General features: G+C 39.4%; 1 protein-coding gene across 1 annotated transcript in view; it reads left to right on the plus strand.

The window, feature by feature from the left end:
- Positions 1-27,677, plus strand: part of GRM3 (glutamate metabotropic receptor 3) — a 182,364-nt gene that overhangs the window by 148,570 nt on the left and 6,117 nt on the right. The window contains exons 4-6 of the mRNA XM_084897397.1: positions 9,993-11,059; positions 22,028-22,202; positions 24,716-24,784. Coding sequence (XP_084753523.1) covers positions 9,993-11,059; positions 22,028-22,202; positions 24,716-24,784 — 1,311 coding nt within the window. The remainder of the gene's footprint in view (positions 1-9,992; positions 11,060-22,027; positions 22,203-24,715; positions 24,785-27,677) is intronic.

Below are 27,677 nucleotides of genomic sequence, written 5' to 3' on the forward strand. Positions count from 1 at the left end.
ACAAAATCAGAAATGAAAGAGGTGAAATAACAACAGACCCCACCGAAATACAACGGATTGTTACAAAATACTACGAACAACTCTATTCCAACAAACTGAACAACCTGGAGGAAATGGACATATTCCTAGAAAAATACAAACTTCCAAAACTCAATCAGGAAGAATCTAAAAATCTCAATAGACCAGTGACTTGGGAAGAAATTGAAACAGTCATCAAAAAGCTTCCAGCAAACAAAAGCCCAGGGCCAGATGGCTTCACAGGAGAGTTTTACCAAACATTCAAGGAAGAACTAAAACCTATCCTCCTCAGACTATTCCAAAAAATTCAAGAGGAAGGAACACTTCCAAACTCCTTCTATGAAGCCAGCATCACCCTAATACCAAAACCCGATAAAGACAACTCAATGAAAGAGAATTACAGGCCAATATCCCTCATGAACATAGATGCCAAAATCCTCAACAAAATTCTAGCAAATCGGCTCCAGCAGAGCATCACAAAGATCATACACCATGACCAAGTAGGATTTATTCCAGGAATGCAAGGTTGGTACAATATCCGCAAATCAATAAACGTGATACATCACATAAACAAGTTGAAAGATAAAAATCATATAGTCATATCAATTGATGCAGAAAAAGCATTTGATAAAATCCAACACCCTTTCCTGATAAAAACTCTTAACAAGGTGGGAGTACAAGGATCATACCTCAACGTAATAAAAGCTATTTATGATAAACCCACAGCCAACATCATACTCAATGGGCAAAAACTAAAACCATTCCCTCTAAGAACAGGAACAAGACAGGGATGCCCACTATCGCCACTCCTCTTTGACATAGTACTGGAAGTACTTGCCATTGCAATTAGACAAGAGGAGGAAATAAAAGGCATCCAAATTGGAAAAGAAGAAGTAAAGTTATCCTTATTTGCAGACGACATGATATTGTATATAAAAAACCCAAAAGACTCCATTAAAAAACTAATTGGCTTAATAAATGAATTTGGCAATGTAGCAGGATACAAAATTAACACCAAGAAATCTATGGCATTTCTATACACCAACAGTGAGTTTATAGAAACAGAGACTAAAAAAGCAATTCCATTTACGATCGCACCAAAAAAATTAAGATACCTAGGAATAAACTTAACTAAGGAAGTAAAGGACCTATACGCGGAAAACTACACGACACTGAAAAAAGAAATAGAGGAAGATGTAAACAGATGGAAGAACATACCATGTTCATGGATTGGTAGAATCAACATCATCAAAATGTCCATACTTCCTAAAGCAATCTATAAGTTCAATGCACTCCCCATTAAAATACCAACGGCATATTTCACTGACCTAGAAAGAACTCTCCAAAAGTTCATTTGGAACAATAAAAGACCCCGAATAGCCACAGCAATCCTGAGAAAGAAGAGTAAAGTAGGAGGTATCTCAATACCAGACTTCAAACTGTATTACAAAGCCACTGTTCTCAAAACAGCCTGGTACTGGCACAAAAACAGACATATAGATCAATGGAATTGAATCGAGAACCCAGATATCAACCCAAATCACTATGCTCAATTAATATTTGACAAAGGAGGCACTAATATACAAAGGAGTCAAGACAGTCTCTTCAATAAATGGTGTTGGGAAAATTGGACAGATACATGCAAAAGAATGAAACTAGATCACCAACTTACACCATACACAAAAATAAACTCAAAATGGATACAGGACTTAAACATCAGACGGGAAACCATAAAAATACTTGAAGCATCCACAGGCAACAAAATCTCAGACGTATGCCAAAAAAACTTCTTCACTGATACTACCCCTAGTGCAATGGAAGCTAAAGAGAAAATAAACAAATGGGACTACATCAAAATAAAAAGCTTTTTTACAGCAAAAGAAACCATCAACAAAACAACAAGAAAGCCCACTGTGTGGGAGAACATATTTGCAAACGTTACCACTGATAAAGGTTTAATCTCCAACATCTACAAACAGCTTATACAACTAAATAAAAGGAAGATGAATGATCCAATTAAAAAATGGGCAATGGACCTAAATAGAATATTTTCAAAAGAAGACAGAAGGAAGGCCAAAAAGCACATGAAAACATGCTCAAAGTCACTAATTATCCGAGAGATGCAAATCAAAACAACAATGCGGTACCATCTCACACCTGTCAGAATGGCCAACATCAACAAATCAACAAACGACAAGTGTTGGCGAGGTTGCGGAGAAAAAGGAACCCTCGTGCACTGCTGGTGGGAATGTAGACTGGTGCAACCACTGTGGAGAACAGTGTGGAGTTTCCTCAAAAAACTGAAAATGGAACTCCCATTTGACCCAGTAATCCCACTTCTAGGAATATATCCCAAGAAACTAGAAACACCAATCAGAAAGGATATATGCACCCCTATGTTCATAGCAGCACAATCTACAATAGCCAGAATTTGGAAACAGCCTAAGTGTCCGTCAGCAGATGATTGGATCCAAAAACTATGGTACATCTACACAATGGAATACTATGCTGCCATAAAAAAGAAGGATTTCTCATCATTTGCAGCATCCTGGATGGAATTGGAGAACATCATGCTGAGTGAAATAAGCCAATCAATGAAAGAGAAACACCACATGACCTCACTCATTTGTGGATAATAAAGAACATTATGAATTGATGAACCATAAGATAGATATAGAGACAGTATATCAACAAGTAGACTGTCAAGTTACAGCGGGGACGGGAGGAAGATCTGGGGGAGATAATAGATCAACCGAAGGACTTGTATACATGCATATAAGTGCAACCAATGGACACAAAACTCTGGGGAGGGAGGGGGTCAAAAAAAAATCAATAAAATATATTAAAAAAAAAAAAAAAGTTAAATGTGCAGGACACTATGGCAGGACAGATGGAAGAGCTGGTAGCCAAAGGCACAAGGTTTGAGATAGCAGTACTTTTCCACCTGAGTGGCTAAAATTCAAAGGCAGCAACATTAAAGTAGTAAGGCAACCGGCCTCGCATGCATAGCAGTTTTACTACTGTGTCCATATGCACACATACATACACTTGTGTACACACACACAACATAAATGCATCTAGTATCTATTACAGGAATAGTCACAGCAGCAGACAGGAGATGCTCTCGGTGCCTCACCCAAAGTCCCTTAGCTCTAACTGTTCTCATACCTGCCGCTGACTCTCTGCTAGGGAGCTTTCTCTGGCAACAGGAGTGTGCTCTGTCAGTACCTAGACCAAGCCAAAAATGCCACAGCATTACCACCCCTGAAGCAGCCATCAGCCAATGACAAATAAGAGTTGTCCCATCCAGCCTACTGAATAAGATGGTGCATTATGTCCCAACTCCCATGCTATGCCATCTTCCCAAATACCCCAGTGAAAATGAGACCCACATGTGCTCTTTGAAGCACACTATATTGGATTCCCTCTCCTGTCTATTTCTTACTTCTTCACTCCCCTGTAAAATCCCAAATCAACTTCTTGAACTCAATTCTATGTCTTTGGGTTTGTTTCTGGATAACCCAGCTAAAGACACAGCATTATTCATAAAGGCTGCAGACTTACAGAAAGAAAACACCAATGTCCACAATAGAAACATGGCTGAAAAAAAATTGTGGCACATCAATATGATAAAATACTATGCATCAATAAAAATGCACCAATTATAGCTTCTCATCACCACTGGAATGAATCTCACGGACATAAATGATACATACTTTGTGATTGCATTAATATAAAGTTTAATATCAGGCAAAACGTGTTAGTACTGAAAGGTATGGTGGTGGTTATCTTCGGAAAGGGAGGGTAGATAGGGCAGGAACAATGACAATGCTCCATTGCTTAACATCCATAATGTTCCATGAAAATGTTCACTGGGTGACAATTCACTTATTTTTACCTTTTTTTGTATATGTATTTCAATTAACTATTTCTTAAAATCTAAACATTCATCATAGAGGATGTGAGAAAAGCTGTCGATGATGCAACAGGGAAGGCAGGAGTTGGGGAAGAGAGGGCAGAAAAAGATGTGATAGTAGCATTAGCTCACATTAGGGAGGACCCCTAGCCAACGATACAGTAGCCACCATGAGACTTCAGCAAAAATCAATAAAATAAGCAGAGGAGGGCCCCGAGCCTTCTCCTGGCACTGAGAGGCAGAGGGGATCAGAATCTCTACAACTTTTTCTCACTGATATTTTTGTCTGTGCCTTGCCTCCACAATCGACATTCTAAGGGTAACCTGTTCCTTTCTGAGTTGCCTTGAATATTGAAACTTTCAGCACCAAAGTATAGAATCAACTTAGAGAAACAAATAAAATGTATAATGAAACATTAGAAGTGTTAGCCATGCCAACTTTTCAGAACTGAAGAAAGTTATTTTCAAAGTCATGACACTGTTTTTAGAAAGCCTCTTCAATAGCTCTTCTCAAACCTTCCCTTTCACTGTGCACCTCTAGTACCTAATGAGCATGTTGCACAGGTAAGACAGGCAGGAGCACCAAAGGCATCTAGGTGGTCCTTTGTCATAGCAACCACGCTCTGTTGGTAAATAACTGTGAAGATGCATCAGTGATTTTGTTCCTAATTGGTAGGTACATTAACCACGGATAACCAAGGGGTCATTCTTATTCTTTCCTAACTCCCTGCTGCCTGATGCTTGTAAAAGATTTTGTTTGCTCTAGTCAAAGGATTTTGATGTCTTCACCTCTTGACCTCTAAAAGATCTTTCAAGGGAGATGCCATTTTCTGTCTTCTCATCCATGTCTTTATTCCAATTCATCAAATTAGTTCACAGAAACCTCCGTGAAGGCCTGGTTCTAAAATGTAAAACCGGAGCCACGTTGCTGGCAATAGTTTTTGCAATCTTCATTAGTATTTATGAATGTGAACCCAGGCAGTGGCATTATGTTCCCATTACTGAAAGCCTGTTGAGTCCCATTATTGTCTTACTTTAATTGGACTTCGGTCTGAGAGGAAAGAAATAAAGAGCTGATTTAATTTTCTTGTGCCATTGACCTGTGATATTCGTAAGGCATTGACTTGCCTCATCTCTACCAAGGGGGCCCTAGGAAGACTGGTCATCTTGATATCTCACATGATATAAATTCACGTGAGACCAGGATCAGATAATAGATAATGAGCTAAACTGAGAAGTCATCTTCCTGACTTGAAAGGCTCCTTCTGTACAGTAGGGGCCTGGTTTATGAGAAACTAGTATAGTGGGGCTTGAAATTCAATTTTGGAGAAGGTTGGTTTTGGGGGGGAGGTTGGGGGAGAATCCACCATCTTCCCAGTTCTTCTCCCTTTAGTTTGACTTTTTCATGCTGTTGCAACAACAAAAGATGAAGGAATTTGTTTTCCATCTCAAGTGATTCTTGCTCCCTTGATGAGATTCAACTGAAGAAATGGGAAACTCCCCCGAGTTGCCTCCCTCTAGAGAACTCTGCAGCTGATCTCCAGAGTACCCTATGACAGCTCAGAGGACTGTAACTATTTCCCAGGTGAGCCATTTGACTTGGAGGTAACTCAGTGATTTGGGAAGGTGACAGGATCAGTCGCTTAGGCCTTCAAGCTTCTCTGTCCCCAGAAGTGACTCCAGCAGCACCTGAGAAAGAGCTTGGTTTTCTCTCCTGCCTCCTCACTACCCAGCCAGGCATATTTGGAATAACCATTCAGAAACAGGATTATTCTCACATGTGGACATTTCACAGACTTGGTTTACCTTTTCTTCTGGCTCTCCTTTCATTGTTTCTCATTCTAGTGCAGACACAACAACCATTCATCCCAAGCTGAAGATCAGGGCACTTCCACTGACAACGGATCTTTTGGAATTTATAATGCACTTTTTGAAGTATTACTTGAATGTGTTTTATGTATTTGAATGATTTAGACACTAGACCATACTTTGATATATATTTAGCAAAACAAATTTAGTTAAAGGTAAACATAGTTTAAAAAAAAAAAAAACCTCTACCAAAAGTACTATTTGTTCATCACCCACTTATCAAGCACTTGTTATATTTGCAGCAGTTTCATTTTAATAATTTACTTGGCAAATTCTTCTGCCTGACCTTGCACTTTTTTAAATTTCATAACATTTTTACTTTTAATAAAATAATACATGTACATAATTTTTACATGAATTTAGCAAGTTTATAAGAAGGAGTAACAGTCTCTGGCTTCACCTTTTCTTAGGCCAAGTCCATCCATTTGACTCTTTTGATAAAGTCCTTCCTCTATTTTCTCTTTCTCTCTTTCTGGAACTCCTGCTGATTGAATGTTCAAGTTTCACAAAATATTCACTAATTTTCCTGCTTTATTTTACATCTTAGCATTTTTGTCAAATTTCAAAAATTTTCTTAAATCTATCTTTCAATCCTTACATTTAATCTCCCTTTTTCCTATTTCATTTCCAGAGTTCATCGTTCTTCTCTGAATGTTCCTTTTGAGAATATACCATACCTATCTCATAGGTGCAACATCTTCTCTTAGCACATTATTGTTTTAAAGATTTGTTTTCTCCCTGCCTTATTTCTACTCTAAGTTTCTTTTTTCTGGGTGTTTCAGTCACTCTTTTACAGGTCAGAAGTTTACTTAAATATCTGGTAATCCTTAATTGTCAATTTATGTTTTCCTATTTTATCTCCTATTTTATTTTCCAAACTGCTATATATGAGTTCCCTTGGCTCTATTTCAAGAATGAGCAAAAGTTTTGTGGAATGCATTGTATAGTAAATATTTTTAAGGCCATGCAATATCTGGTGCAACTACTCAACTCTACAATTATAGTGGGAAAGTAGCCATACGTTATATGTTAACGAATGAGTTGGGAATAAAGTGTTCTAATAAAACTTTATTTGCAAAATAGGTAACAGGCAGAATCTGGCTCGCGTGCCATATCTTTTCAACTCTTTCTCTATATCAATGTTGATAGTTTATATTTTTATACTTTTCAATAACAATATTTATTTGGGGGAAAACACACACACACACACACACTCACACACACCCCAAAAACAGAAAAATAGAGATAAAGCAAATGTGACAAAGTGTTAACAAATAGTTAATTCTAGAAGATTTCAATTCTACATGTCCATATACTTCTCTTTCATTATCTTAGGATCCTTAAAAAATGTATTAATGTTCAACATTTTCAAATAATTTTTTAAAAAGTTGTAATTGAAACATTATTACTATGTTTTCAATAATAATCAATATCAGAGTTCTTTTGTTATATCAAACTATTCTATGCTTAGAAAAACTGCATTAAAAGTTAGGGACTTCTTTCATATGTTAAAATTAAGTAAAATGTTGAATATTTTAACACATTTTATATCAAGTGTAAGAATCTAAGATGTGTTATTAACTTTGCTATTCTTAACTAGACAACCAGTCTCCCCTAATATTCTGTTGATATTAGATGATTCCAAAAAAAAGATTTGTAAAAGGAAAGTTTTGCATCTGTAGTGTTTGTTATTAATTATCTCACATGCCAACAATCTTATCAGTGACCCTCACTAGCTCAGAACACAAAAACAATCCATTTTCTCACATTACTTTTAAGAAACTTACATTCCAGAACAGCTGTGTGGAAATAGTAAAATATTTAAATTAAAGATACAACACATTTCTTTTAGAAATATTTTTCTGAAAATCTAATAACATCAGTGGAACACTGGTGGAGATTGATTGTGTAAAGTAAAATAATTAATGACACATCTGAAGTTCTTGTATACTTGATGTAAAGTGCATTAAAATATTCAACATTTTACTTATTTGTAACATATGTAAGGAGTTTGTAAAATTTTAAATAATGTTTCAACTCCTTGTTCACTTGTCCTAACATATATTAAACCATGGTGGAAAACTACGGTAGTTGCAAAAAGATCATCCTGCCTTGGAACTAGATCAAGAGAAATAGCGTATAACATAGAGAGTTTAAATCATGCAATTTAATATTGCAAGTGTCACAAATCAGTGGAAATGATCATTATATTTAATACATTTATATTTCTTTATAATTTTCACTTTTATAATTTACAAATTAAGGAACAGAATGGAAAAGTTAATTTGACTAAGGACCTATGACTATTAAAAGACATAGAAGAGAATCCCATATACTTTTTCTAAATCAAAACCCATGTACTCATCACTATATCATTCTGATTCACTATGGGCAGAGATATAGGTGTTTGGCTTGGTGAAAGTAGCAAAAAGCTAGACGAAGGTCAGTCAAGTCAAATGGTGGGTGATATTACAAGATCACTAAGAGAAAAAAAAGTCATAATAGATGAGGAATAAATTTGGTATAAGGGACTACACTTACTAACAGACTTTATATGTGGTATGAATTGTTCCTGTAAACCACCTAGCCATCCGCTAGGGGCACCAATGGGTCCTAGACAGGAAAGGACTATCTGGTAGAATTTGAAGTTTTCTTTCATTAAGGAATTAAGGGTGCTTTTTCTCCATAAAGTAACTGCACCCAAGAACAATAAAACGTTTCCCACTGAGTGAACCAAGTAAGCCTCAGAAATGGTGGAACAGAGCTCAGGGAGGAGACAACAAAGACAGCAAATCCCTGCAGAATCAGAAATCGCAATGTCTCCAAATTTCACTTTCTAGTGTCATAGTAGGGTTGTAATTGGGCACATTCGCTAAACTACATTCACAAGCCTCTCTCGAGGTTGGGTGTGGTCCTGTAACTAATTTCTAATCAATAATTTAAGGAATAAGTATAACTTTCACACTCTCCTCCTCTTTCACTGATGAAGACGAGGCTCTAGCAATTGGTACAGCTTCCACATATAAGGAACCTGGGTTCTTGAATCACCAAGTGAAAGAGAGATGCCCACTAATGAAGGCCTTAGACTACTTGCTGCATGAGGAAGAAATAAAATTCCATTGTGTTTGAGCCATTAAACTATTTGGGGTCTATTTTTCAATATGGGTAAGCCTAATCTAACTAAGACAATTTGTCTATGCATCATTCAGACATAAGCAACATTCTTCTACAGCTGAGGAAACAGCCAAGTTTGACAGTGTGAAATAATATGTACACAATAGTTCAGAGTAGGCGACATAAAAACTGGTGATCAGAGTGGCAGGAGATATTGGCAAGAGAGACATGATGAATAGAAGCTAGAAGAGGAGAAACATAGATGCTTAGAAGGCTGCTGCTTTGGAAGTCACAGAGAGCTATCCAAAAGGGACAAGGTTGAGAGCAGGTCATTTAACTGAGGGCTACTGACCCTTTACAGTTAGGAAAAAATTTTTAAGGCACAGTCATCCACCTTCTTCATACTGTTGGTGCCTTAAAAATATTCAGGTTATATGTGTTTATGTGGATAGGAACATGCCATATACATGCATATATGTAGTCAGAATATATATGCTCCAACATGTGAAAATATTAACACTGAAGGATTTAAGGTAGATTTTCTTCTTTTTCCTTTTGAATCATTTAAACTGTTTAAAGGAAGCATACCATTCATACATAGTGAATTTTCAAGGAAGAAAAATTCTATTAATTGTATATTTTCATGAAAATATTTAAGTGGCTATATATAAATATGTAATAAGGATGAGATACAAAGTTTTGTCCAATTCCTACTGTGAAATCTTTCAAGAAATGAATATGTACACACCCCAGAGACTATGCCCACATGTTTGCCAGTTCTCTGGTTACACAATAAGCTCCTTTGAAGGCTGGCACTGTATTGTTTTCCTGATTATCACTGGCACTTGGCACGCAGGAGGCACTGAGGAATGTTAAGTGAATGAATTTATGAATACATGAGTGTTCTAGTAGCTTTCAACGTGTAAATTCAATTGCTACATTATTTCAGCCCTGGAATCCCTATTCCCTGTTATTTCCGTATATGACAAAGTAATTGACCAATCACACCTAAGACACCTAAACAGTGTTCTTTCTCTTTTCTTTCTTTCTTTTTTTTTCACTTTACCTGTCACAGCTCCATTCAACCCAAATCAAGGTGCAGATAGCATTGTCAAGTTTGACGCTTTCGGAGATGGAATGGGACGATACAACGTCTTCAATTTTCAGTACGTGGGTGACAAGTATTCCTACTTGAAGGTTGGTCACTGGGCAGAAACCTTATCGCTGGATGTCGACTCCATCCACTGGTCCCGGAACTCGGTCCCCACTTCCCAGTGCAGCGACCCCTGCGCCCCCAATGAGATGAAGAATATGCAGCCGGGGGACGTCTGCTGCTGGATCTGCATCCCCTGCGAGCCCTACGAATACCTGGCTGACGAGTTCACCTGCACGGACTGCGGCCCAGGGCAGTGGCCCACGGCGGACCTCTCTGGCTGCTTTGACCTTCCCGAGGACTACATCCGGTGGGAAGACGCCTGGGCCATCGGTCCAGTCACCATCGCCTGCCTGGGTTTCGCGTGCACCTGCATGGTGGTGACTGTTTTTATCAAGCACAACAACACACCCTTGGTCAAAGCATCGGGCCGAGAGCTCTGCTACATCTTGTTGTTTGGAGTTGGCCTCTCCTATTGCATGACATTCTTCTACATTGCCAAGCCGTCCCCAGTCATCTGTGCGTTGCGCCGCCTGGGACTCGGGACCTCCTTCGCCATCTGCTACTCAGCCCTGCTGACCAAAACAAACTGCATCGCCCGCATCTTCGACGGGGTCAAGAACGGCGCTCAGAGGCCCAAGTTCATCAGCCCAAGTTCTCAGGTTTTCATCTGCCTGGGCCTGATCCTGGTGCAAATCGTGGTGGTGTCTGTGTGGCTCATCCTGGAGGCTCCGGGCACCCGGCGGTACACCCTTCCAGAGAAGCGGGAGACGGTCATCTTGAAGTGCAATGTCAGAGATTCCAGCATGTTGATCTCACTCACCTACGACGTGGTCCTGGTGATCTTATGCACTGTGTACGCCTTCAAGACGCGGAAGTGCCCAGAAAATTTCAACGAAGCCAAGTTCATTGGTTTTACCATGTACACCACATGCATCATCTGGCTGGCCTTCCTCCCGATATTTTATGTTACATCAAGTGACTACAGAGTAAGTCCTTCAGTGGTTTCTCCTTTTCGTTCTTCTCTCATCCTGCCAATGCCTTGCTATGTACGATTTAAAATAGACTCCTTTTTATTGCATCTCAGCAATTAAGTAGGTAATTGCAAATGCCATGATGAACCACCATATTATCCATGGAAATCAATTCGCTGTTTTAAAAGTGTTTTGTTAGTGCCTACCATGTGCAAAGCATTGGGCTAGGCACAGAAAGGAAGATAAATGTAAATGATGGTCATTCCAGCAATTTAGAAACAAGTGGGAGAAAATGTACCACATAGTCACACATACCTCTAAAACTTTTAATTAAATTTTGAAAGTGAACGATAGGCAAATAAGACTTAAACCACTAAAAGCCTAATGAGAGTGCTTCAAATTAGACACAGGAGGACCTGGCTACCACAGAGGGATATATATATATATATATATATATATATAATCTTCAAGTAACCTAATTAAGTCGTTATTCATATAGTCTTCAGTAACATATAGTTCAAATTTCTGGGCTTCTATATTATTATCATCTCTTCTGAAAGAAATAGTTCATCATTCCACCATAATTTCTCAAACTGTCGAAACCGTCCACCGGTAGCTTTTGCATTTATAATTCTGATTTTAATATCTTCCAATGAATGACTATATAAATCTTTTTCTCTTGAGGCAACTGGATTTCATTCTCTATATTTCTTAAATTGTCACAGATGAAAGTTTTTCAGAGGCATAATGGTTCCCTTGTTATGCCATGATTTTACAAAATGAAGTGCCTCTGTAGGCGGTAATAGTCCCCAAATCTTCTGTTAATCAGCAATTCCTACATTATCAAAATCTTGGATATTGCAGAGCAATAAAAGGCAGAGCTATTTAAAGGATAGGATCAGGAGACTGGCAATACTTATGGTACCTAGTCCATTTAATTATTCATAGCCATGTGACTAAAACCTATGGACCACATTAAAGAAAGAACAAGAAAATAAAGACTACAAGTTCAATGCTGGGTTAATGGTCAGGGCTTCTAAGACTACCTGTTTAAAAAATTAGAAAATCTGTCCAAAAGGAAAATATCAGAATTTAAAAAGCAAAATTAAAGGTCGTATTATATGAGCCACAGAGCAGTTTGAAGCGTTAGAGTGTGGGGATTTAAATAGAGAATCATAGTTAATATATTTTAATGTCCCCGTTTTTATTGTTTTTATTTTTTGCCTTCATGTACACATTCACTCCTCGAGATCTGTAAGGATTTTTATTTTAAATTATTAGAAAACTATTCTCAGCATATGTGATTTAGGAAATTGAGACTATAATATACTTACAATGTTAATTATTTTATCCTGGATATGTGAAACTTTATTCTCAAAAAAACTAATTAAAAACAGAGCAGAAAACACTATTAAAAATAAACAAATAGCATTATAAAAACTTAATTTTAATCAGTTAATTAGCATTTATTTCTAAAACACACAAAAATATGATTTTCCCCTTTATCATAATAGCAATGTATATTAACTGACTCAACAGAATTAGCTGAAGATACCAGAGGTTTCACCACATGGCAGAAGTCCTTAGGCAAATGGCGCTAAAGTTGTTGGTTTGAGAGTGCTTTAAGCTCCTAATTACAGCATCCAAACACAGTGAGATCATCTTAGGCCTCAGATATTCCTTGCAAATAATGCTAATCCTACATTTACAGAAGAAATCAAAGGAAGACAGGAGGCTCCAATACATTGGCTTTCAAATTAGTCTGCACATTGGATCAATTGGGTAGCTTTGAAAAAAAATATTGATACCTGGGACACAGCCCTAGAGATTCTGTTTTAGTTGGCCTAATCCATGACCCTGACATCAGAATCTTTCAAAACTCCCCAGGTGATTCTCATTTGCAAACAAGATTGAAAAACACTAATGAATCACATGTTCTTCTTTTTAAAAATACATATGTTTTTAAATTGATTTCAGAGAGGAAGGGAGAGGGAGAGATAGATAGAAACATCATTGATGAGAAAGAATCATTGATCAGCTGCCTGCTGCAGAACAAGAGACTCTTCAGTCCATAGACTGGCACTCTATCCACTGAGCCAAACCAGCTAGGGCAGATGTTTGTTGCACGGATAGCTTTAGTTTGGCATGCACTCTTTTTGAAATACTTTGAAATATTTTTCAAAGTTAGAAAATGGAGAAATTTTATGTCACTATCCACAATCCTGGCTTCTCTTATCAAGGTAAAACGTGTAGACTCCAATTCCTACATGCAACAGTTAGCCGGAATGGAGTGGTGCCTGTGCCTCTAGATAGGACACTCTCATTCCTGTTGCTCTCTCTCCCACCAATCCCTGAATTCTTACATCCAGATCTCTTCCCTTATGAATCTGCATGGACCATATAAGCATCAGAACTTGAGACCCTTGTTTTAGAAATTGCAGAACAAGACTGAGATTTAAAATTTCCCACAGGGAAACCATGTGGCTCAGGTAGAATCAGCAGCATTAGAAAAGTACCCAATAATTTAAAGGCGGCTACAATGAACTTGGACATCAAACAGTCTGAAGGGTTTATGACTCAGTACTTTGCCACCCATTGTGAGTTATAAATATAAAACATGATTCCAATCTTTAAAAACCTCATATCCCAGCTCAGGGAAAAAATAACTAACATGAAAGAATTCAGGATTAACACAGAAGAGTTTATAATTAAATTGGTAATATAATCTCTTAAATGCCTATGAACTTTAAAAAAAAAAAAAAAAAAGTTAGATCATTAAGAGCTTGGTGTTTCCTGGAATATTCCTTGAAGAGGTGGGATTTTGGGATTTCACCCTGTACATTATTGAGCAAGTGCTATTATGATAGTTGGAGAATATAGGGAATATTCTTGAGGTGAGACATAAATGAACCAAGCAGGGCGCAGCAATATTGGTCTTACTCAAGTGGAATATGGGTTAGGGGTGGGGTGGGGTCTAATGAGAAACTAATGGGAATTGGCAACTTGGTCAGATTATACCAGGCAGAGGAATTCATTTATAATATTTTATTTTATTTTATTTTGATTTTTTACAGAGAGGAAGGGATAGAGATAGAGAACTAGAAATGTCGATGAGAGAGAAACATCAACCAGCTGCCTCTTGCACACCCCCTACCGGGGATGTGCCCGCAGCCAACATACATGCTCCTGACCGGAATCAAACCTGGGACCCCTCAGTCTGCAGACCGATGCTCTACCACTGAGCCAAACCAGTTTCGGCCGGAGGAATTCATTTAAATAGTGTTTAAGGGCTTTGAGTTCCTGCAATTTTTTAATTTTTCTTGTTTTCTTTTCGTTGGGTTGTTTGCTCAAGCATAAGGTGACATGATGTAAAAAGTAAGAGCAATGGACTTTTCCTGATGGACGCTGAGACCTTCCTCTGCGAGATGCCTTGCATACATGAGCCTACTGATCCTCATTAGCACCCTGGAAAGCAAATGTTATTATCCACTGAAAAGATTAATAAACAGACTCAGAGGATAATTAATTTCCCAGGTGGCACAGTTAGGAAATAGTAGAACTTGTTTTTCAGACCCAAATGCTTGCCTTCCATATTACACCACAAGCTTGTCAATCCTTAATAGGGAGGCTGGATTTGAAAGAGCAGAGTCTAGAACAACCAAAACTAATTGAAGGTATAACAGGCATCCAAAACAAAGCAAGTAAAAAGTTGGATAAAAATATGAAAATTCAGGTCATGTCCTTCTCCTTCCTTATTATAACAAAACCATTCCAGAGAGTGTAAGAAACAAAGTGAGCCATCAAGGATCCAATATATAGTATAAATGGTGTAAATAAAAATGAGGCCATGTTTAGGTGGAAAGTTTACCCATAAAGGAATTAATTAATAGTAACTACTGTGTGTTTTGTTCATTTATGTCTTCCAAATATATTTGAGCACTTAGTCTGGGCCTTGGAGATACAAACTATCAACATTGGCAAGTCCCTCCTCTTTTTAACTTATAGTCTAGAGGGGAGGAAGGGGAGGTAGAGATCGAGAGTAAAGAATGAATGGATGAAAGTGCAGAATAACTTATGCAGGGGTAAGTGCTATGATGGAAGGAAGAGGGGCTGTGCTACCTCAGAGTTTCTCCAACTTAATGTGCATTTAACTCACCTGGAGATCTTGAAAAAATAAGAAGGGATCGGGCCCAAGAGTCTGAATTTCTAGCAAGCTCCCAGCTTATGGAGATGCTGCTAGACTAAAGACCATCCTTTGAGTATCAAGATGTTGCATTGTTATTGGGGTTGGGACAAATGAAGCACTTGACCTACAGTTGGTAGAGCCTCAGAAGTGGTTCCAGAATTTTGACAAGGTTCAAATACTTACAGAGAAATTCTGATTTTCTCATGTTGACTATTTTGAAGATTTAAAAACATGTATATTGAATCTCAAATTCTTTTTTAAAAAGTGTTTGCCACCCCTACTAGTGCCTATTTCATAATACTCCACTGGAGGATGGGAAAGAGCCAAGCATGGGAATTTTATGTGCCAGACAGAAGAAATAGCAAGTGCAAACACTTCTAAGCAAAAAAAAAAAAAAAATCTTATAAAAGTATATATGGTCCCACTTTAATAAGCAAATAGAAGAAATATTTTATAAGAGAGGTAGGCAGGGGAGCTAGATCATGTTGGACGTCATAGGTTATCACACAAAAAAGCACAGATTTTATTCTAATATGAAAAAAGAAACCATTGAAAGATTTTAAGAAGAGTTCAATATCTCACATTTTAGGGGGGCAAATCAAGTTTCTAAAGACACTGGATATATGACAGAAATCAAAGACAGGAGAGAGGATACTGGTTAGGTGGCTGTGGTAGGTGCTCCAATCAGAGCTGATGGTAGGATATTAACAATGGAGCGAGAACCTGCCAAGAATGGTGAAGGGTTTCTACCCATCTTGCCATCTATCAAGCTAGCCTGCCACAGTTGCAGGGATGCTGAGACAAAACTGGAGACTCCTGATTCACAAAGAACTTTATTCCTCACAGCCATCGCTGTAACCAAAGTGTCAGCACTTAGTAGGTTCGCCAAGTCCCAATTTCTACTAGCAAGGCAAAGCGGGCTAGATGACACCTGCAAAGGCAGTGATCGGGAGAGGGCCAGTATTACTAATTATTCTTTTTGCCTTAAGATTAAATATGTCACAGCACAGCACGGCTACTGATCCTGCCCTTATTGAAATGCGATGCTGTCTTCATCGTGGGTTTTTAGTATGAAGTCGTATTTTTTTAAAATATTGCAATAAAATATTTGTCTTGATTACTGAATTTTTCGTACCCCCTTAAATCTGCATCTCAAGCAAGTGCCTCACTTGTCTCATTCTAGCCACAGTACGACCTTTCCCCTAACAGCTCTGGGTAGGATGGTGACTTGTCACTAACAGAGCATAAAAATTGGAGTTCTTCGGAGAAGAACTGGGTTTGGTGCGTATGGACTTCAGCTATCCTTGGGAATGGGGAGACCTTGGCCCTATCCTTTGGCATAGGGACTATGGAGGAACCAGGTGGTAAGGAAGGAGAGAGCAGTCCTGTGCCAATGAGCAAGGTACATGGGTTTTCAGTCTAAGCAGTGACTAAGTACTCATGGCTCAACCAAACGAAGGTTCAGTGTTTCTAAGCATCTTTAACCCTAAACTGGATGGCAAGATCACCATTACTGTCATTATTCATCTCAATTTTGAGGACCCCTTGACTCAGAAGTTAGAGCCAGATGCTTTCTGCCTGGGAGCATGCTTTGTGAATTTCAGCTAACTTGGCCTTGACTTGCACAACAGCAACTTTCTTGAAGGAGTCCATCTTAATCCAGGGCATTGACTGTCTCCTCATGAGAACACATTTTAAGGTTTTAACTGCTTTAATGTAAGGGCTAGGGAAGTTTACCTGTGCTGCAGCTGGATGCAAGAATTTATCTATTTTTCATCCATTTCTCATTCTTCAGTGCAGCACTTTGTCAGTATTTTAAACCTAATCCAGGTCAGTAAGAATCCAAATATTAGTGAATGCATTATCTGTGCCTTCTGAGCATTTTTTTTATCTCAGAAAAATCTCACAGACAGCACTGAAGCTCATTTTTTTGCAGCCGGGTTCTGCTGCAAAATAAAACAACTGAGACCTTGTCATCTTGCAATGAATCTAAATTTGGCATGAGAGACCTCAGTGCAATGGATCTAAATCTGGCATGAGAGACCTCAGCGGGGGACAAGCACTAAGAGAGCTCAGCTGCTGTCATTCTTCCTTAATAAGCACTATGCTCCCTGCGCCCTCATGTTCCAAAGGGAACCAGCCAAAGTTCAAACAGTTCACCTGGTTTCTGCCTTCTCTGAAGGGCCCTCTTTTCATGCCCAGTGTAGGTGCATGTCTCTGCAACTTTTATGTGAAGGGAAGCACAACTCTCTGCCCACCAGGAAAAATTTTGGTGCTAGTTATTAGAATTGGACAGAGCTGAATCAGTTTGGAAATTCACCCCACTCGACTCCCACCCCCAGAGGAAAATGAGCAAGAACACAGCACAAGTCCAGCTAACCCTATCTGAACCTACCTCTGTTACTCAGCCTTGACCCCCTTCCCGAATCTTCCTCATTAATAGGCAATAAGGTGAATCACTGCTTATTGAATAGGTGATTACTATTCAATTTGGTCCACATGCTTGCTACTGATTCCCATGGACTTTTCTCAAATCCTATTCATCAGCCCCTAAGGCCCTCATCCTTCCTCTTTGAAAAAGCCATTCTAGTCTCATGACTAAAACCGTCAAAGACTACAGAGTCTGAGATTCTACTATACTTATCAGGTAACATGTTAGCCTGACATAGTTTTGTTGATGCTGTCAAAAACAGCTTTGTGACTCAAAGCAATAACAACAGCCAGAGTGTCAGCACTGGCTCTAGTTTCCTGAGCTCCACTTCCCACAGGCCATGCCCACTAGGCAGGGTTATGGCTGCACAGTCAGTGGCTGCATTACAAGGAAGGAACTAGGACATTAGGGAACCTGGATCTTTTATAACAGACTAGAGGCCCGGTGCATGGATTCATGCACTGGTGGGATCCTTCGACCTGGCATGCACCCTCTTGCAATTCAGGATCCCTCAGGGGATGTCAGACTGCCGATTCCGGCCTGATCTCTGCAGGCCAGGCCAAGGGACCCTACCGGTGCACAAATCCATGCACTAGGCCTCTAGTATGCATATAAGATCTTTGGTTTATCTCTTCCTGCTCTCCCTCCTTCCTCCTTCCCTTTGAGATTCATCAGTCTGTTCCAAGTTTCCATGCCTGTGCATTGAGCATCTGCCCCCTGATGGTCAGTGTGCAACATAGCTACAGTTGAATGGTTGAACAATTGCCTAGGTATATATATATATATAGTTCAACTCTTTGCTCTACAGGTAGGTACTGTATTTTCTAAGACTATTTGCTATACAAATATCCTTGAAAAGAAAGTCCCAAACAAAGACAGTAGAGTCTCTTTTTGAAAGACATGTAGAAGCACAAAAGGACATAAATAGCTCCTGAAAAAAACAACAGAACTTGCTGTTGGATTGGATGTGTGGGAGTAAAGAAAATAGCAAAATCAAGGATGACAAGGAGTCATCCCAGGTTTTTGGTTCGCACATTGGAAACCAGTTATTCGAATGGAGACACTTGAGGGAATGCATCAAGTTTTGCTTGCAGAGTAATTCTGATATCTATTATATATCCAAAACAACATGCCAAGATGGAAGTTAGATACATAAGTCTGGATGTCCAGAAGAAGGGTGAATCCGGTAATAAATACCTGAACATCATCAACATAGAAGTTACTTAAGCCATGAAAATTGATGAGAAGGTGAAGAGGGGAGTCTAAAACTGAGGTATAAGACAATCCAGCACTTAAAGTTCAAGTAGGAGAGAAAAATCCAAGACAAATAAGACAAGGACCAGTCCGTGAGGGAAGGATGTATCCAGGAAACCAAAAAGTAGGGAGTGATTAACCATCTCAAGTGTTGCTAGGAGTGTGATGCAGATGAAAACAGGGCAGCCTGAAGTACACAAAGAGACAGAACACAGAATTATACATGAATACAGGCTTTTAATAGTGTGACTTATTGAAGAAACTGGACAACTAAAACTATAAAGCTAATACCTAGCCTTTGTAAAAATATTAAAAAATGTCAGATTTACAACAGGTATATTGAATTATTTTGCTGCATAAACTGGGACCAAAATGCAATTTTAGTTCTGCCTCCAATTGCCCCGTTAGTATTTCTGAGAGCAATCATCCCTAGCCCTGCATGAAGTCCAATGGACGCATTCAAACACTGAGTGTCACCATACGTGAGTAGCATTCCGGTGCTGGGGATGGAGCAATGCATGAAAGCACTCACAGCCATGGTAGGCCTATGAATGTTTGTGCTCTTGGGAATCATAGGGTCCTACTATCATTTTCAGTGGAAATTTTAAATACCTAGTTCTATGTAATTATCAAAATCATATCTTAACTTACCATTAAATCTCATTTCTCCTGAGGTCTGGTCTGCCTTGGGCTGAGAGCCTCCAGTAGTCGGCTTCTCCTTTCTCCTGCTCACACTCCCCAATCCACCAGTCGCTATTTCCCTCTCAGCCCTGGTTAAAGAGGAATAAGGAAGAAGTAGGACAGTTCTTATGTGGCTGGATGGCTCTATAATCTCTAAGTCCACAGTAGTTAAAGATGTGTCCTCAGAATACCTGGGAGATGATTAAAGGGTGTTTTCCTGTGATCTTCAGAAGTCCCCCGTTGGCCCTTCCCCCCTGCAGAACCTCGAGTGAGCTGGCTGGCAATTCTCTATTCTGAGTTTCCTCTTGTGGCTCTTGGCTCAGTCCCAGGACACCCAGCTATGAATGTGCCCCTCCATCTTCTCTCTGGGAATACTCCAGGCTGCTCCACGTGAGCAAGGCTACTCATGGCAACTTTTTATAGCATGGCCTGTCTTTCTCACAAATCCTTTGCTGTGATAAGTCTGTAAAGGGCTATTTCAGCACGGTAGCAAGTGTCTGTGTTCTGCCACAGAGTAATTAGCCTCTGCTCACCTTCTAGATTTCCATGACAGGAATCAGGCCCCAGGCCAGGGCATTCTCCTCTTGCAGAAAACCTCAACCCTTCTGTGAATGGCCAGTGAAGCACTGCTCTCTAGAAGTTAAGTGAGGAGAGAGGCACAGCCCTCTAAGGGATTGGAGAGTACAGGACACACAGCACAGCTTTTTCCAGGATATTTTCCTCATGAAAGCCTCTTCTCTTCTCTCCTTGTAATGTCTTAATGTGTATCAGGAGTTTCAAAGTTATAGAAATGCTTGAAAATTTGCACATTTGAATGCATTTTACCCTTATTATGATATTTTCCCTCTCTCATATTGGCTCCAAAGTCAAAACCAAGGCAGGAAGAGTACAGTTCTAATATAATATTATACATATATGTAAAAAAAATTGTGCTAGGAATTGAACTCACTGTAAATAACACAGATATTATTTTTCAAGGCTTCTACATCATGAAATTAGATGGTAGAGTCTTTTCTAAAGAGTTGACAAAAGAGAAAAGACCTTGCAATTTTTGGCCAAGTTGGAGGTCACTGGACTCATTAAGGGAGACAAGTGCTTTAAGATACTAAGAATGATGTTTGCATCCTTTAAAGTAAAACTAGAGTCTGAAGAATTATGCTACAAATGTAACCTGAGTATTTTTCTTTATCAAAAACAGAATGAATCCTTCTAAAAGTATGTGGCTTCTCCAGTTAATTATTCAGTATTTGGCTTTCCTTTATTAAAGAAGAAAGTTGGAAACTTTAAGTCATAAGGAATTATGCTATCTGATAATAGCATTGTCTGGTGGGAAAATGAAAAAGAAATCTAAAATTACTCCAGGATTTACCATAGCCACTCTGAGTAGAAACTTATACAAGAAATAATTAATTTCCATTTTTCAGTATAAAAACTGATAAAATATGTAGAATCTAGTTTGGGATTTTTCAAAAACCCTACGGAACCTGAGGCCAGAACAAATGATAAAATCAGAGAAGATGAAGAAGGAGAACATGAAAAGAAGAAATGCTAAAATCTAGTTCTGATGTATATTTTCAGGGGAAGCAAAGAGGGAGAAAGGATGGGTATATAGAAGCCTAGAACCGTGGTCAGCAAACTGCGGCTCGCAAGCCACATGCGGCTCTTTGGCCCCTTGAGTGTGGCTCTTCCACAAAATACCACGGCCTAGGTGAGTCTATTTTGAAGAAGTGGCATTAGAAGAAGTTTAAGTTTAAGTTTAAAAAATTTGATTCTCAAAAGAAATTTCAATCGTTGTACTGTTGGTATTTGGCTCTGCTGACTAATGAGTTTGCCGACTACTAGCCTAGAGAACAAAAAATGTGATGTATCAAAATTCCAAAGAGATGTCAGTGAAGTAATTAAAAAAGAGGTACCCTGGAAGAAAGTTGGTAGTGTCCCCCAATATTGACTAGTAAGACCACTAGCTAATAGGAAGAGCTCTCAGCAAGGAAGAGGTAGAAAAATGTAAAAGGCCCAAATGTGTTTTTAATACAGAGAAGCCAAGCTGATTGACTGACACCATCGCAAGCTGGTCAGTTCATCATTGACTATTGGCATTTTACTACTTAAGATTCTGAATTCAGTGGTTCTGCAGAAATATCTTTATACAAATATAAAGAAAAAACAAGCAGGACATAAAAATCAATGTGAAGTCTTGGCAAGAATTCAGGAGCAGCCAACGCAAATAGTGTGTGCTTACAAATCCAAGCAATGTTTCCATGAACATCTCAAACTTGGAAGATTTAAAATATAATTATTGCGTTGGTTTGTCCATAATAAGAACAGAACTGTGGATGATTGGAGATTTTTTAATTTGGTATTTTTTTCAGTGCTCTTTTTAGTTGGGCCCCTGATTGAATTTACAGCCAGAATTTACAACTTATTCTTACAGGTGCAGACGACAACCATGTGCATATCTGTTAGCCTAAGCGGCTTCGTGGTCCTGGGCTGTTTGTTTGCACCCAAGGTGCACATCGTGCTGTTCCAACCCCAGAAGAATGTGGTCACACACAGACTGCACCTCAACAGGTTCAGTGTCAGTGGAACCGGGACCACATATTCTCAGTGTAAGTATGGAACTTACCCCTTCATACACACCCCTATAGTAGGGAGCAGGCTGGGGAGTGGGGAAGCAATGGATAGGAACAGACAGCAGATGTCTATCCCCATGAACAATCTCAATTCAGTTTTTAATAAGTACTTGTCCAACCGCTAAGTGCCAGGTACTGTGCTAGATGCTATGGGTCCAGTGGTGAGCAGAAGAGGAAACATTCCTGTTTTGGCAGTACACACAATTCAGCAGAGAAGACAGATGTTACATCTGTGACTCCAAGTAGGATTTTTGACCATGTTGTGGAGTCAGTGAGCCTGGTTTTTAGTCCTGACTGCAACCAGTTCTGTAGGCAACCTTGAGCACTTCACTTTATTGCTCCCTGTCTCAGTTTACTCATTGTCCTAGAGAGCTGACAAGTATGTTCTGTGTCACATAAATGTTGAAGTTGCTCCATAAAAAATCAAAAGAGGAAGATAAATAATCAAATAAGATAGAAAATGCTGCATCCTAAATGTGCCCTTGGAAATTCAAAGTACCTCTTTTAACCTGAATATGTTAAAGGTTTTGAGAATCTCTACAGCAAGGAAACCCTTTAATGTTGTCATTTACGGAGTTTCTTAAAAGTATTAGATAATAGTTAGACGAACTAACTTCCCATGGAACACACCTTGGAAAATGCTGGAGTAGATTTTCCTCTATTTCAGTGATGCTGTTTTTTCGGGTGAGAACCAGCTGACAAGGGAGTTTGAACTGAAGGTTTACCAGGATAACTGTCCAGTCCAAACTTCTCTCCAACTAGCCTGAATACTGAAATGTTTGAAACACTATTCTTAGAGAATCATTTGTTTAATTCTTTAGCATCCTCTAAAGCACAAATGTATAATACCAAGAGGGGACCACTTTTTAAGTCATTTTCAGCTCATCTAAGATATAAAGTAGGAGACATTCACTGACAGAAGGATGAAGAGGAAGAAGGAGTGGAGTCCAGAGAGGAGGAAGGAGGACTGAAGTGACAGAGACAAATGACTACTTCACAATTTGCCTCAAGTCAATTAGAAAGAATACTTCAAAATAGCTCAGCATCACAGAGTAAGCAATTGCATTAGTGCCCCAGTTTCTCCAGCAAAGCATACAATTGAACAGGGCAGCCCTTCCCCCAGCAAACAAAGGGAAGACCGATGGCTGATAGCACATGTTCAGTGATGCTCTGCATACAGCACTCTGTGGTTGAGAGCTGCTATAGGGAAGGGGACATTAGTGACTTTTCAGCTACACTTTTGGGTACCAGATGATTGAATCCCAGAACATGACAAAACTTGGGAAGTAATTTTCTTTGGATATTAGAGAAACCTATTTATTTCTTGAGCAAACACAAAAGAACTGACAATAATTAATAATAACGATTATTATTAATCGTTACAGGAACTATCATCTATGGAGTGTTTCTATGTGTTGAGCATTGCGTTAAATACTTCATTTGTGTACTTGTATACTGTATCTCATAACATACTCACATCTCTTTGAGATAAAGAAACTTACCCAGAGTCACACATCTGGCAAATGGCAGAACCAGAATTTAAAATCAGTTTCTCTGATTTCAAAGCCAGTGCACCAAATTGCTGTATCATGCTACTTCACCCAGAATGCAAGCTGGGAAAGTTCCTATGAGGCTGGGCACGTGGTAGGCTCTACAGAGGGAATGAAAGGAAGGTTACCTGAGCCTGTACGGCAAGTTCACCCCTGGTAAAAATAATCTTGTTGCTAGCTCAGAGCTCCAAAGAGATGGCAAAGCATGACCAAACTCAGAAGCAGTCATGAAAGAAAGAACGTGCGTAAGGACATCTCAGAAAACTCGCCATTGGAGAAATATTTGAATACTGATAGGTGTAAAAAAAAAAAAAAAAAAAAAAAAAGACCAATCTTATTTGTGTGCTATTAATAATACACAGTGGGAGTCAGAATATAAAGGGAACTAACTTTTCTCCATTAAGTATAACCTTGGGCCAATAATTCACAATATTTGTGTCCAAAAAAAATGGGGGGGACAACTCTTTGAAGTAAAGATTCTCAAGCCCTACCCATAGCTGTTCTGATTCGTGTGGTCTGGAGCAAAAGATGTCCCTGTGGTTCAATGGAAGTGGTCGAGGAGTATATTTTGAGAAACTCAGTCTACACCATCCTATCTACTTTATCCACTGGTCTCAGTGCAGGATGGGAAGGTCTTAAAGAGGATACAGACACGGGTTCGGAGAGACAGAGGTATTTGTGACTCCAATGGCCACAGCCCCGTGCAGTTTCTCCCTGGCTCTCTCCACAACCCTCCAGAGAAGGCATTTATGTCACAGAAGCACCTGGCCACTCAGAACACTTTAACTGAAACCGGGGATGCTCTTTCCAAGGCCCGTGCTCAGAGGCCCCAAAGTCCTAAACTCATGCTTGTCATGCTGCTCTCACACCCATTCACGTAAGCAAACTTCCTTTGTATTTGGATGAGAAAGAAAAGAGGTCATTCTTTATTTTGTTCAGCTATAGAAGCAAAGGGGCTTGCAGGAGCTGGTTCCCACAGACAGGCAATCAAGAAGGGATGCTGCGAATGTAAGTACAACTGCATTCGTTTTGAAGGTAAAAGCTGGGTGTGCATGTGAAGTGACGCAGCGTAAAACCCTTACGGGACTCACACAGGTCAGAACATTGTTGTCACTGATATGGGTTCGCGTCGGCCTAGCCTGGGGGGAGAGAGAGGTGAGAAATGGAGTGTGCCCAATCTTCTTCAGAGCCATTATGTGCACCGACTTTCTCCTACGGGGATGTGTGTGTGTCTCTTGCTTGTGGTGATCATTCAGATGCATGCATGTCATTACCGTTAAGTTCAGCCAAGAGGCCTCTGCTGTAAGGATGCCCAGGTTTGAGTCCCTGAGGAGCCACGGGCATGTGGAGATGGATTTCCTCTGCCCAAACCTTGTGCAGAAAGGCAATTGTCTAGGTGGCAATGTGTGAACTGCTCAATTAACAGAATGGTTCTTTATTACAAAGCATTTTCACATTATAAGAAGAAATCGGTAGCACAGAAAGGTCAAGTCCGCAGTCTTTTCGTCACAGCACGCTTTTCCACAGAAAAGCAAGCAGCGGAGGACACACTTTGCACATATCAATGGCCAAGATACCCCAACCAGGAGAAGATACCCCAACCAGGAGAAGGAAAGCCATTTTCAAGTCCAAATGTGATTTTTTTTTTTTTTATAACAGAATAAAGTAGCAGGCGACACCCAAATTTCTTCTCTATAGTGCACGTCCAGGAAAACAGCATAGTACCCTTTATAGTTCAGCGAGTCCCAGGATGACACTATGTGCTCCTCCACCAGGCAAATTAGCAATAATTATGCAACACAGACTGAATGACGGTCTTCCTGCTGTAGGCATAGGGATGCTATAGACATAAATCCTCAGTGGCTAATGCATGAGAAACCTAGAATATCTGGCAAGTTAAGCCATGTGCTTCCAGGCCAAATCTATCCAGAGCATCCAAATCTAAACGATGTCCATCCGTTTTCCCTTTGGGAAGGCATTTCCACAGCCTTCCTGGGAATCTCATTCCTTTCCTTCCTAAGTGAGGATGGGAGAATAGAGAGCTGTAATAGATAACCCTACAAAGACCAGCAGGTTGATGTTTAATACCTCTCCTGAGTTCTATTTAACATTTCGTTGTATTCGTCTCGCGACTGCTCCTTTGTAACCTTGAAATCATTTTCTCTTTACCTCTAATATTTCACTGGTTTTCCCCAAGCAAATGTAGCCCACCTTCCTTAATAACACTCGCAGGGGTCTTCAAACTACGGCCCGTGGGCCACAGGCGGCCCGCAGAGGAGTCTGATCCGGCCCGCCAGGTTTTTTGGGCAGTGAGCGCAGCCGAGGTGTTACAGTAGGAATTAGTAGTTCATATAGTCCAGCCCTCCAGCTCTCTGAGGGACCGTGATCTGGCCCCCACTTTATAAAGTTTGAGGACCCCTGAATAACAGCGACCTGAGACTAGAGCTGGAAGAGATGCTATGGATCATTTATTGTAATCACCACATTTCTAGATGAGAAACCCAGGGCCCTATCTATTAGATTCACTCAGGAATTTGATAACTGAATTCAGAGATAAAACTCTCAAAAGCTGCTATGTGGTTCCTCTGGCCTTGCTGGATTTCCTGCCCCAACTCGGTTTATAAAATTCATGGCAGAGACCATTAGGACAATAAGAATCTTAGCATTTGAATTTTTTTTTTTTTTTTTTTTTTTTTTTTTTTTTTTGTCAAAAGCTTTCCCTTCAGTGCCACACGTAACAGCATCTTGTTCTACAGCATGAGTATAGACTTTTATTCCTCTCAAAAGCCCATGCCAGGGAGTTCAATGACATAAATCATGCCCATAAGAGACCCAAAGATCCCTTCATTCAAGCTGCACAGAGATGTGGTTCTTCAGAGGGGCTACCCATAAAGCTGCTTGGAAAATGAGATTTGATTCAACACACGCACGCACACACACACACACACACACACACACACAAAGGAATGTTGTAAATGTATAGACCAAAAATATAAAATTTCTTCCACTTAAATTGTTCTTTAAAAGCAAGTATCATTTTCTTGAGCTAAATTACATTGCACATTTTCCATTCTGTCCCATATATTTGAATGTAACATAAAGACAGTAGCTCAAAGGGGATTCCTAAACCAGAGTCCAATATTGTATGAGATACCAATAGTCATATGCATTTCCATGTAACCCCAAATTCATTAATGCCTTTGAGAACATGGTACCCATGATCAGAACTATGAAGATATGCTAATTAAAAAGGAATTATGTATATAATCAATTACTGCCCATATATTGACTCTAGATTATGAATACCTGAAAGCAAGCAAAGTGTCTAATATCAGTTTATGCTACACTATTTCTCCTTCCTACTCCCTTTTCATATTAAGTGAAACTCTCTGAATAACACCAAACAAGGGAGATACTTATGTGCTTATGCCACAAAATCCCTATCAGATGGAAAAAAAAAATTTAAAACATCTTCCCTACCTGGAGCAAATTCAGAGACTTTAGGAAAGGGATCCTTAACAGATAAATATGAAAAAAAAATGGATAATTCATTCAAGAAACGTAAGCACAGCTCTAAGCTTACATTCACAGTGCTTACATTCTAACAGGCTAGAGTAGGAACAGTCAGACAAACCAATAATACGTATTGTATCAGCTGTTAAGTGAAGTGCAAAAATAACATGGGGTATAGACAAATACAGTGTCCTGGGTTAGAGAGAGTTACTTTTTTTTTATAGGGTGACCAGGCAAGTCCTCTATAGACAGGCCAGATTTGAGCCGAGACATGAAGGAAATGCAAGAAGGGGTACATGGCCATCCATGTCTGAATGAAAGACATCCCAGGCAGTGGGAACTGCAAAAGTAAAGGTCTAAAGTGGAAGTGCATCACAGAGGAAGGACT

Source organism: Pipistrellus hanaki (assembly GCF_964339955.1).
Source record: "Pipistrellus hanaki genome assembly, chromosome: 10".
Classification (NCBI taxonomy): domain Eukaryota; kingdom Metazoa; phylum Chordata; class Mammalia; order Chiroptera; family Vespertilionidae; genus Pipistrellus; species Pipistrellus hanaki.